The sequence below is a fragment of the Pogoniulus pusillus genome, chromosome 9, assembly GCF_015220805.1.
Source record: "Pogoniulus pusillus isolate bPogPus1 chromosome 9, bPogPus1.pri, whole genome shotgun sequence".
In the NCBI taxonomy this organism is placed as follows: Eukaryota; Metazoa; Chordata; class Aves; order Piciformes; family Lybiidae; genus Pogoniulus; species Pogoniulus pusillus.
The window spans coordinates 35095964-35108264 of record NC_087272.1 but is presented as its reverse complement, the minus strand read 5'-3'; the positions used below and the strand labels follow the sequence as shown (position 1 = coordinate 35108264).

General features: G+C 38.5%; 1 protein-coding gene across 2 annotated transcripts in view; it reads right to left on the bottom strand.

Moving 5' to 3' along the window:
* The window catches only part of SLC30A9 (solute carrier family 30 member 9), a 39394-nt gene that overhangs the window by 22798 nt on the left and 4295 nt on the right, over positions 1-12301 (bottom strand). Inside the window, exons 3-8 of one of the 2 annotated variants that reach the window (XM_064149194.1) lie at positions 10026-10088; positions 6698-6797; positions 5615-5707; positions 4914-4996; positions 3456-3514; positions 2718-2785 (exon numbers count right to left, since the gene is read on the bottom strand). In XM_064149194.1, the coding sequence (XP_064005264.1) occupies positions 2718-2785; positions 3456-3514; positions 4914-4996; positions 5615-5707; positions 6698-6797; positions 10026-10088 (466 nt within the window). The remainder of the gene's footprint in view (positions 1-2717; positions 2786-3455; positions 3515-4913; positions 4997-5614; positions 5708-6697; positions 6798-10025; positions 10089-12301) is intronic. The other variant, XM_064149195.1, reaches the window with a different exon arrangement.

Below are 12301 nucleotides of genomic sequence, written 5' to 3'. Positions count from 1 at the left end.
AGAGAGAGCAACTCTGTTATCTATGTTTGTGTTCTTGTTTTTATACATCTCAACAAGCCTATGAGTGAAGTACACATCAGCCTTGTTTCCTTTTCCTAGCCTATAATCTAACTCCTCTCACTAAAATATCCCAGCTAAGCTCACACTAACACAAGCAGCCTTCCAGTACCTGAACAGGGCTGACGAGGTAGCTGGGAAGGGACTTTTTACAAGGGCTTGTAGTGACAGGACAAGAAGAAATGGATTGAAGATTGGTAAGGGCAGATTTAGACTGGATATTAGGAAGAAATTCTTTACAGTGAGGGTGGTGAGACACTGGAACAAGTTGTCCAGGGAGACTGTGGATGCCCCCTCCTTGGAAGTGTTCAAGGCCAGGCTGAATGAGGCCTTGATTAACCTGGTCTAGTGGCAGGTGTCCCCTCCCATAGAAGAGGGCTTGGAGCTAGATGATCTTCAAGGCCCCTTCCAACCCAAACCATTCTATCAACCTTTGAAATCACTTTGATAATGCCAGCCTCTGAAGAGTGTTTTGTATATCATGGACCTTCCCTCTGATAAAAAAAAAAAACATTATCTTCCTGTATTTCTTGAACAGAGCTGCAAAGTTTTTTGTCACACAGAGAATTCTATTAATAGCAGAGTGTACCTGCACAGCTTGTCTATACCTTCACACATGGATCTGTAAATAAGTCAGGTTTTGACTCAGTCATGTTTCATCCTTACTGGGGAAGCCTGAGGTTTATGAAAAGCCTACCACACTGGAGAAAGTAAGACAGATTGACCTTTATTGACCCAAAACCAGAAGTCACTAAAATGATGTCAAGAAGGGCCAGAAAGATAAGAGTGCTGACAGTGGCCTTGACCTAAATCTCTGAAAAATCATCAGGTATTTTAAGGCCACAGGATCCTTTAACTTCTAAAAAAGCTCCATGAAAAGATGACTGAGCAATACAAGAGGCTCTTCAAACCTCTGCTGTCCTGACTGACAGGCATTCATCTATAAAAGCATCTGATCATTCAGAAGGGATTTATGAAGTGAAGAGTGTGGAATATTTATAGCAATGTTCTGTTTCCAGAACAGGAGGAGAAGTCTGTTTTCTCTCTAAGAACCTGAACATCCACACCAGCAGTTCTTGTATGGTTTTGAGTTAGAAAGCTCTGAACAGTTACGAGCAGAGCACCCAATAACGGAAGAAAAAGACTGAAAAGGCTTTGTGCTTTCTCTGTCCAAGGAAAAAGCACACAGATTTCTAAGAGAGCTCAGAGTCACTTCCTGCTCATTATGTTGTTTTCTGCCAAAAATAGCATTTCCCTGTTTCTAATTTGCTTATTTATGGTGTGTTAAAAAAGAAATACATTTTATAAAATCAAATCTATTCTACAAGTTCACAAGTTTTGTTGCAAGTGAATTTCATCATAATTTCCTGACAGAAACTTAACACACTGTGCAGTTCATGCCAGATAGTCTGTGTGCTCATTTGCTTTAAAATCAGGATCATTAGTTTAGTTTTGTTTCACTCAAACTTGCAAGACATAGAAGGCAAAAACCTCCTAGAACACTTCATTTTCAACCACAGAGGAGGAGTTGAACAACAGCAGGAGAAAAGTTAATTCTTCTCTATTGATTTTATGGAAGATTGTTTAAAAGGTATGAAAATCTTCCACTCAAGAAGCAAAAAGAAAAAATAAAAAGGATAGTTTTAAATGCCTGCTTTTTTATGTCAGAATGTTAGTTTTCACTTTAGCAAATGTTTACTTGGATCAGCTTCAAGGCTGGGGACAGAGTGGCTGGAGAGCAGCCAGGAAGAAAGGAACCTGGGGGTACTGGGAGATAGTAGGCTGGACATGAGCCAGCAGTGTGCCCATGTGGCCGTGAGAGCCAATAGCATCCTGGCCTGCATCAGGAACAGTGTGGCCGGCAGGACAAGGGAGGTTATTCTGCCCCTGGACTCAACACTAGTCAGGCCACATCTTGAGTGCTATGTCCAGTTCTGGGCTCCTCAATTCAAGAGAGATGTTGAGGTGCTGGAATGTGTCCAGAGAAGGGCAACAAAGCTGGTGAGGGGCCTGGAACACAAACCCTATGAGGAGAGGCTGAGGGAGCTGGGGGTGTGCAGCCTGCAGAAGAGGAGGCTCAGGGGTGACCTCACTGCCACCTACAACTGTCTGAAGGGAGGTTGTAGCCAGGTGGGGGTTAGCCTCTTCTCCCAGGCAACCAGTAACAGAAGAAGGGGACACAGTATGAAGTTGTGCCAGGGGAGGTCTAGGTTGGATATTAGGAGGAAGTTGTTGTCAGAGTGATTGGCATTGGAATGGGCTGCCCAGGGAGGTGGTGGAGTCGCTGTGCCTGGAGGTGTTGAGGCAAAGCCTGGATGAGGCACTTAGTGCCATGGTCTGGTTGATTGGACAGGGCTGGGTGATAGGTTGGACTGGATGGTCTTGGCGGTCTCTTCTAACCTGGTTGATTCTACGATTCTATGATCTTTGCTCTTCTCTGATCAGAGATACATTCTATACCTGATCTCTACGTATTGATGAATGCATTTACCTAAACTCTGTCCCATCAGCAATGAATAAAGAAATCTATTAACTTCAGTTACAGAGACACAGATATCTTTAACCTGAATACACAGACTGTTCTCATTTCCAGGATAATAAAAACAAATTGTTTGATACTTGCAGAAACAAAACATCTTTTTTTTTTTCCTCTAACTTACATGCAAATAGCTACCATTACCACCTTCCCTGGTCCCTTGAAAAACATAGCTGCTGCACTGGAGCGTGGCTACAGAAAGAAAGAAGAGATCATTAAAACAACCAAGTCTTGAGGAACCTCAATTACAAATTAATAAATACAAACTCTGAATTGCCCTGTATTGCAAAAGTGAAGTTTACTAATTTATTGCTGAATGCACTGCAGTTGAGTCTTTAAACATTTCTACATAAGGATGGCTATGACAAGGATAAACAAATCCCCCACCAGGGGCCACTGCAGCCACAAGGACAGGAGCCAGCCGTGCAACAGAAAGATGAAGAAATCATTCTGCTATAGCACAGCTCCTGGACCCAGAGAATGGGTCTGCTTAAGAGAAAGGGCCACGACAAAGCACAAAGTGTCAAAATTTGGGTTTTTTATCTTAAGAGACCTATTTAAATTCAAGATGTGTTTATAGGCTATAGATGCAATCACAAACACAGCCATAACATTGTTAAGAAGGCAACTGACTACAAAACCAGTCTCGCTGGTGGGTAAAACTGCCACAGCAGGAGCCCATTTCGACTGGCATTGTAACATTGCCCATTGCACTACAAAGACAGATCTGGAATATTACAGTGCAAGTAAATCTAATAATATTGAGTTAGTTAAGCATATGCAACTGTTTTCACAACTTCTTACTTCAAAAAGTGTCATCTTGTGACGTTCTTCTAGCAAAAAACTACAAACCATCTTTTACCTTAGTATTTCCAAAGAACTCCTTGTATTCCCACAACAGCCTTTGGTTTCTAAACAGATCTGCAAAACACAATTATTGCCATGAATATAAACTAGTAACCAGCACTTTGCAGGAGTTGAGGTCATAACTCTTTAATGCAGCACTCAACTTCTAGGCAGAGATACACGGTCTGCCCTTGTGAAAAAAACTCCTCTCCTGTTATGGGTAAGCAGTAACACATATTGTGATATACTCATGCAAAAATAACAACACAACCTGTTATGATCCTATATATGGGTTGGCATATCTATCAACAAAGGATGATACAACAGAGGGGAAAAAAAACAAAATACACTGCACCAAGCCCAGGCATTCTACTGCTCCTTAGCTACAAAGAAGGGGGAAGGATGTTTCAAAGCAATTCTTGTTTTTAACATCACTATTTTTCCATCTACTACTGCTGTTCAGTAAGTTTAAAATAAAGTTTGTTATACTACTGTATCTAAAAGTGATAGTGCTAGATTCTCCCCTATAAAGTCACACAAAATACATTGTACACAGTCATTGGAACTGTTTAAAATAGCCAGTGGAGTGCAAGCAGAGTGTCTTAACTAAAAGAACTTTGAGTATACAACGTCTTACTATGCTATTATGACTGAGGGTTTTTTATCTCAACTTTTGGATTATGTCCAAGAATTAATTCTCCTGGTCATAAAACAAAACAATTGAAGCTACTGACTGCATTCTCAGTACAAATACACTTACAGGTATTAAAAAAGTGTCTGCAGCAAAAACCTTTTCATGAGGAAGGTGTGCCAGTGGAACTGTTTCAAAAAGCATATAAAAAGGCCTCTAATTTTAAGGTGCATAACTGGAATAAGCACCCTGAAGCCATACTGCCTCTCTTGCAATTTTAACTGACTAGACAAACCAAAATCCATTACAAACTACTGATTTGACTTCACCTGTTATTGATAACGTCAGAAAGGATGACAACAATAATTTTAACCAAAAAGATGACTGGGGGCGTGTTTCCCCCTCCTTCTGAAGCCCAAAGGTAAAGAGATTTCATTTCAGAGTTAACATAAATTACTAACAGCAATGTATCAAGATCTGGATTGGTTTAAAGTCTTTCCAAGAATCTCAATTAAAAAATCCAACATCACTGAAGATGTTCATTAAAATCTCATAACTGAAAGCTCATCAGAAAACAAAGTAGGACTACAGACTACAGATCTCAGCTGAATGTAAATTGTTGATGCATCAGATAGATTATAAATGTTAAAGTAGTAACACTATATCTGCACAGACAGACGTGTGTTACTCTAACTCTATGCTATAAATCCTTCCTGGTAATGGTTAATTCCAAAGCTGTATGCTCTCCAGGAAATAACACACTGTGTTCTGTGGTCCAGTGGATTTCTAACAGTTTGTGCTTTGTTGTTTACATCTGAAGTTATTTGAAAGCTTTATACTCACTTTCTCTGTACTTGATCTCTGCCTCTTTACGTCGCTTTCTTTCTCTAGCAAGAGCCTCTGGGCTCCCCCAAACTTCAAGAGACCTGAAAGGAGTAAAAGTAACTTAACAATGGGTCTACTTATGCAACTTGTTTTCAGTTTAGTTACATTACAAACACCTTTCCTAAAAGTAGAACACCACATCAGTCTGATAAGAAGCCATGCAGACTACTTTACAGAATCAAAAGATGGGAAAGAGGGCTCCAGAGGACAAGCACTTAATTTTTGGACACATGAAACATACTCTTCAATTCACAGTCTCAAGTTGTGCCAGGGTAGGTATAGGCTGGATATTAGGAAGAAGTTCTTAACAGAAGGAGTGATTTCCCATTGGAATGGGCTGCCCAGGGAGGTGGTGGAGGCACCGTCCCTGGGGGTCTTCAAGAAAAGACTGGATGAGGCACTTAGTGCCATGGTCTAGTTGATTGGATAGGGCTGGGTGCTAGGTTGGACTGGATGATCTTGGAGGTCTCTTCCAACCTGGTTGATTCTATGATTCTATGAAATCATTACAATAATGAGGATATAAAAAGTGTTGAGACAGAAAATGGAAAACCAATGCCCTTTCACACTATAAATTTGACTTGCAAAGGCTTTTTCTCTATCTCAGATAATCCATTTTAAATGAGCCAAATTTTATTGTTAATAAAAACTGTTCTTACTTTGCTTCCACATCTGATCTTAGGTACACAGTGAAAGTCTCAGTGTCATCATGGGGGCTTCGTCGTTTAATTTTCCTCAGCTGGTCTAAATCACTAAGGGAAGTGAGCAAAGAGTTTAGTGCAAGAAAAAGTGAATATTATTTGTATTTTACTTTTATGTCTGGGTGATTTTCCACAATTCTGATATTACTAATTTGCAGTACAGAAAAAAACCTTGTTTACTCAAGCCAAATAGATGCGCAACATGAAGCAAGCAACCTCTAGGATGCTACTGAAAATCATCCTGCTTAAACTTAAATCCTGTCCTCACACTATGAAATACTATATATAGAAGACAAAGTAATCAAACATTGAATAATGTCAATGCAGCAAAACTTTATCTAGTTAGTTCTCTGCACATCAAGCCAGTTATCAAAGGACTAAGCATAATTTGACAGTGGATCTTCACTTAAGACCAAACCTGGTGATATACACCGTATGTAAAAACTGGGGAGGAACAGTGACAGCATGAAAAGGTATAAATAAAACTACAATGCCTTTAGACTTAACGTGGGTCACATACATTACATGCATGAAATCTGACAGATATTTCAACTACAGCAATACTCAGTAAGACCTGCTGATAGGCACAGCACATAGTAAAAGGCAGTAAATATGGATCAAGTAACAACAGTTAGGTTCCAGTGACCTGGATGATATTTTATTCCAAATTACAGACTTCAAGTAACACAAAGTTTCCACAGATCTTTAAGAGATCACCATCAAACCATCATGACCTCAACATGCTGAAGACAGTTATTTTCCCCTGTTCTAGAGGCAGACTTCTAGAACTAGATTTATGGTCATACAAAGTACAAATAAATCACCTTAAGTATGGAAACATAAGTTTATGGAAACATAAGATCCTAATCAATGCAACACTAAGTAAACAAGAATTAATTTCAGATACTTAAAATTATCTACTCCACAAAGGCATTTAAAAAACACTGCTGTGCAAAATCACTCTACAATCACAATCACTTTTGAAGCACATCAGAACAAACAAATATGCACACTTTAAATTTCAAGTCAAATCCACCATACCTGGATTTAAGACAAAACTCATTTATTGCTCTGACTCCAGTGATGAAATTATTCTGTGTGTATTTTGGTCCATACTCTCTTTTTTTCAGGACTGCTTTCACTTAAAAACAGAAATGGATAAGCAATTTAAGTCATTCATGGAGACTACAGTAGAAACTTCATGAGGTATTCGAGTCTAGTGTCACATCACAATGCCTTCAGGTGGAGATCTGAAAAAACAGTCCTTGTCAGTGAGATAGAAAACTCACAGTGAAGAAAACCAAATGTCCTTTGGTGTGGAAATGAGCAAGAGTACAATGATTTAACACCAAAAATGCTATCTGCTGTCATTCAGGCTACTTAAACACACTTAAACATCACTGTTAGGTATTTCTCCAACCCTGATGTCAGAGACTGTGCTTGGCTACCAAGACAGCATTCAAGTATGGTCACCTGGAAACCCTCACTCCAGCAACTGAAACTGAAACAGAGAGCCCCATTTCCTTTCCCCCCCGCAACTTCACCTAATGCAGAGATTTTGGACCTTTGCAGCCCACACAGAGAACCAAGACAGACTTCATACATCACTTCTCTCAACTAGTACTTTCAAAATTAGCACACTATCTATTGGGCATTTATAACAATTAAAAAGATAGATTCTTTCTTTATGATGCTTTGCATGTCTACAAGTTGTACTACCATCACATCAGGTTTCCAGGCACAAGGGAAAGAACTCTGCATATATTCAGAAAGATAAATGGAATCTTAAATGTATGCCATTATTTCCTCATTTTCTATACACAGATAGCTTCATTTTAGTTTAAGTCTAAGTCATTACACACTCACTTCCATTATAAATATTATGCTTATTGGAAGAAGAGCTACAATCGCTGAATGGTAACTCAAAGAACACAACTGAAAACAAAAATTCCTCAGGTGGGAAGACTGATAAACATCACATGAAGTTTCTGCATTTCACAGGATTGATATAAATGTCTATAATTAGGCCAGAATTTCTCCTGTAAGTCACAGGATACTTACAGAAAATAAGACATTTAAAGACTTTGAGAATTTTCCCAGGGTTCTACATTGTCTCATTTCTGAAGTTTGAAAGCTAAAATGCTCAACAATGTTGCTTACACAACCAATATTGCTTAGCACTCAACAATGCACTGCCACTACAGATAGCAATACTTGATATTATTTAATTTCTGTCACCTGGTTTGACCTTACAAAAATATTTAAGCACTTGAGTAATCACACTTAAGCCACAATGCTCCTGAGTCAAGGTGACAAAAAAATTAAAGATTTCCTAAAAAGAGTTCATCATTTACTAAGTTTAGAACAAAATGAACATTTTTGCAAGAACAGTGTTTCCCATCCTCAGTTAAAACATATATACATACACATAGTACATATATATCCAAAGTACATTAAGCATAGCAAAAATCAAAATCACTTGTGGATTCATCAAGCACTTAGCCACTTTTCAGCAACAAAGGTAAACTTCACTCAAAGAAAACACTACAACCACTTATGCAATGCAAATTATTTCAACAATTTTACCCCTAGTTCAAGGAAATGTGCTTAAATTGGTGAAAAATGTGGAGAAAAAAAATATTAACCTGGTATTTCCAAGAGAAGGATGAAGAATCATAGAATCGTAGAATCAACCAGGTTGGAAGAGACCTCCAAGATCAGCCAGTCCAACCTAGCACCCAGCCCTGTCCAATCAACTAGACCATGGCACTAAGTGCCTCATCCAGTCTTGAACACCTCCAGGGACAGTGACTCCACCACCTCCCTGGGCAGCCCATTCCAATGCCAATCACTCTCTCTGACAACAGCTTCCTCCTAACATCCAGCCTATACCTCCCCCAGTACAACTTGAGACTGTGTCCCCTTGTTCTGTTGCTGGTTGTCTGGGAGAAGAGACCAACCCCACCTGCCTACAACCACCCTTCAGGTAGTTTAAATAAACATTTGAAATAGATTTTTAAAACGAATGATCCTTTTGTTACAGCCTTAGTAATACTTAGATCAGTAAGTTCCTAACAAGAGTTTGAAGACTAAAATTCCTCTTCCTAGACACTATCAAACTCTTTAACATAAACAGTCTTGGTTTTAGATTATAAACGTTCTGTAATCTAGATACAAAACTCTCTTCACAGACAGATAAAACTATCTCATTTCTCCTATCTACCTTCTAGGTTCCTCCTAAAGGCATACACTAAATGACAATATGCCCAAAGAAATTGACACAAAGGATGTAGACAAAAGTGTAAAGAAAATACAGATAGAGAGACACACCATCTCACCTTGTTATTAACGAGTATTGTTTAATGTTTATGTAAATTTAGGGCAAGTAAGGAAGGTGTTTTTGATACAATTTATAACCTACTGAGTCACCTTCACTCCAGAGATTTTCTTTTTTTTTTTGGATCTTTGTTATTTTTACAGAGCTTAAATAGAAATGGCAATTTCTATTTTGATTGTAGTTCTTTCCATACATAGAAGACTAGGAGTGATCAAAAGCACAGGAGGTTTTAATAGCATCACTCTCACTATAATAGAAACCATCAGAAGGATGGAGTGAAATCAAGTCATGATGATTAAAACCAAGAAAGAACATTCTGCTATTTTGTCCACTTTTATTACTCTTCTCTGATTTAATTGGTAATATTCCCCAAGTCAAGACTGCTTTGTTTGTGACAATAGTGACTTGAGAGATCTCTCTGTCCTTATTTCAACCCAAAAGCCTTTTATTTTTCCTCCTGTTTAGCTGAGGAGGGGAGTGAGAGTGGTTTCAGTGGGCACCTGGTGTCCAGCCAAGGTCAACCCACCACATTTCTACAGACACAAACAGGAACATCACAGAACTCAGATTAGGCAGTTCATGTGGTCAAAATATATTTAGAAGCAACACTGATTAGATTAACTCGGCAATAAGAAGGCACATAGGAAGACTCAGAACAAGGAATGGGGGAAGATCAAGTATTTAGCTCAGCCACAGTAAGGCTTAGATGGTGAATGTCTAAAAACACACAAAGAGGACAGACTGTGATAACATGAGAAAACAATTCAGTCTTTTCCTAACAAACTCTCATCTTAGATGAAACTACTATAAACAGACACAGAAGAGCAAGAAATTTGAAGGAACAACCCTATATTTGACTCTTCAGCAGCAGCTCCCAAACAGCTCTGTACCAAAGCTCACATACAAGTGTGCTTTAAAATGTTATTCACAACTCATTACACAACTGGAGACGAACCAAAAGGCCCTTACACAGATCTTTTCTGGCTGTTAGCAGCCAGCAGTGATGATTCAATAGAGGAAGTACACCTTTACCTTTCACTTGAATTGGCTCTTTAATGAAAGACTGCTTTTGCCCTGCATTGCTTGTATCTTGGCCTGCAAAATAAAAACAAAGCTCACTGTGAAAATGGAAGCATTTCTTTTTCTTTTGTAGTATAGAGTTTGGTGGACATAAAACAAGACTACTTCTTGATACTGCTTTCCACCCTAACACCCTGGCAGATTTACAATATCTAATTCTCAAAATTCAGAGACAGAAGTAGTAAAAACTAAATATCAAAAGAAGATATTTAATACAGCACTGATCAATAAACACCTAGCAACTTGCAGAAGAACACAAATCTGCAACATGCTTTAGAGAGCATGCTGAATTTCTGATTTTAAGAATGTTCTTAGTCTGGGACAAGTTACATACAAAATTTTAGAGGAGTAAACATAATGAATTTGTATAGTTATGGGTGCTCATCACCAGAGACTCATAGAGATTTCAAGCTAGGATTCAAATTTAAGGGACTGAAGGTTTTGCATTCAAAAAAGTTAACTCCTTTAAATACTGAGTATTTAAATTGAAATCCACAACTCTTGTGTCATAAGCTGGAGCTAGAATGAAAACAAAGTATTTTAGCTTGTTTTGAAACCTGAGGATATGACCCAATAAAAAGCCAGTAAAATGTAATTTGCAGCACTGTTAGGTGAATCTTAGTATTTGGAAAACAATGAATTCCAGTCATTTCACTGAGAAATTAGAAACTTTAAAATACAAACAAATGTTGCACCCTTATCTCACAAGTCTCAACACAGCTTTTGGAACAAAAACCTTTTCATTCTAACAGGTCAGGCAAATACACTCATTCTTTTGTACTCTAACATTCTCTTACACTGGAGGTTTGCCACTCATCTAGTCAACAAAATTAGAACTGATGTTATTGAAAGGAATATATATAAAAAATAAATACAAGTTGCAGATTTTTCCAAGCAGGTTTGTCTTAACTCATGAGAAACTCACAGCTGAGCATGCTACTCAAATTACTCAACGGTCTTGAAGCTTGGACTATGCAACTATCTTTCATCAGGCAATTAGTTACTGCCCTAATAGCAGCTGAGGACTAAGGCTAACACTTTTCCAACAAAGTATATTTGGCTTCTAACACTTACAGATGTATGAAACTGCTCTTATTACACAACAAATAAGGCTGGATCATAGATTGCTGGCATTGCTATAACAGCCAAGCCTGTTAGTTATTATTTGACTTCAAATAAAAGCTGCTCCTTCCCATTCTTTTCTTACCCAGTTTAAAACACCAAGCAGCTATCAGTATTCATTATAAAAAGCTTCAGCTAAGATTGCTCAGCAAAAACTGAGTAGCAGCTTCTTTTCAGAAACTGTCTGCAACCATCTATGTCATTAGAAGAAATATGACCCACACTATTTAACAAAAGATTAGACCATAAGAACTGGGGGGGGCAAAGGGGAGGCACAAAAAAACCAAGACTTCTACCTATGCATACAGACGTAAGAACATCAATTATTCATTAGAAATTTACTATCTCAGCCTAGAGACCAGACAAAAAACACAGGGCATCAATGAGGGAAAAAAACAACAGATTATTCAATTCACAATTGCTGGTTTCCATACAAGGAGAGGTTAATATGATATAAGTTTCAAGGTTAATAAATATTTTCAATATTACATTAACAGGAAAAGCCTATTTCCCCAGTTCATTGAGAAAGAAAGGGAGATCTATTATTTGCTAAACATTTAAGTTACTGGGAAAAATGTCAATCCTCATAAACACTGTATTACCTTTTCAGAATTCAATCAAAATACCACATAAAAATTTAAAAAACAGTTGTAATATGTCAATAATCTATAAGAACATACCACCCTAGGCCCCAGAAAACACTACCTACATGAAGGGTTTAACAACATGCATCCCAACCAAATCACCAAGGGAATGCTCCTCTATGCACAGTATCTTTAGGCCGCAATTTCATCTATACTTGCACACCTCAGCCCCCACACTCAGTGGCCATATGGTGCAGTTCCACCCAAGGCTAACTATGATTCAAGGCTGTGCTGCCACAAAGAACAGCAACTCTCCTACAACCATTTTAGAGACAGGCAGCAGGATGGTTATACTGATCCAGCCTACTTCTGCAAACAAAAAAGCAATTCATTAGTAATGCCAGCATGGGCTGCCCAGGGAGGTGGTGCAGTCACCAGGGGTTGGTCTCTTCTGCCAGGCACCAGCAACAGAACAAGGGGGGACAGTCTCAAGTTGTGCAAGAGGAGATATAGGCTGGATAT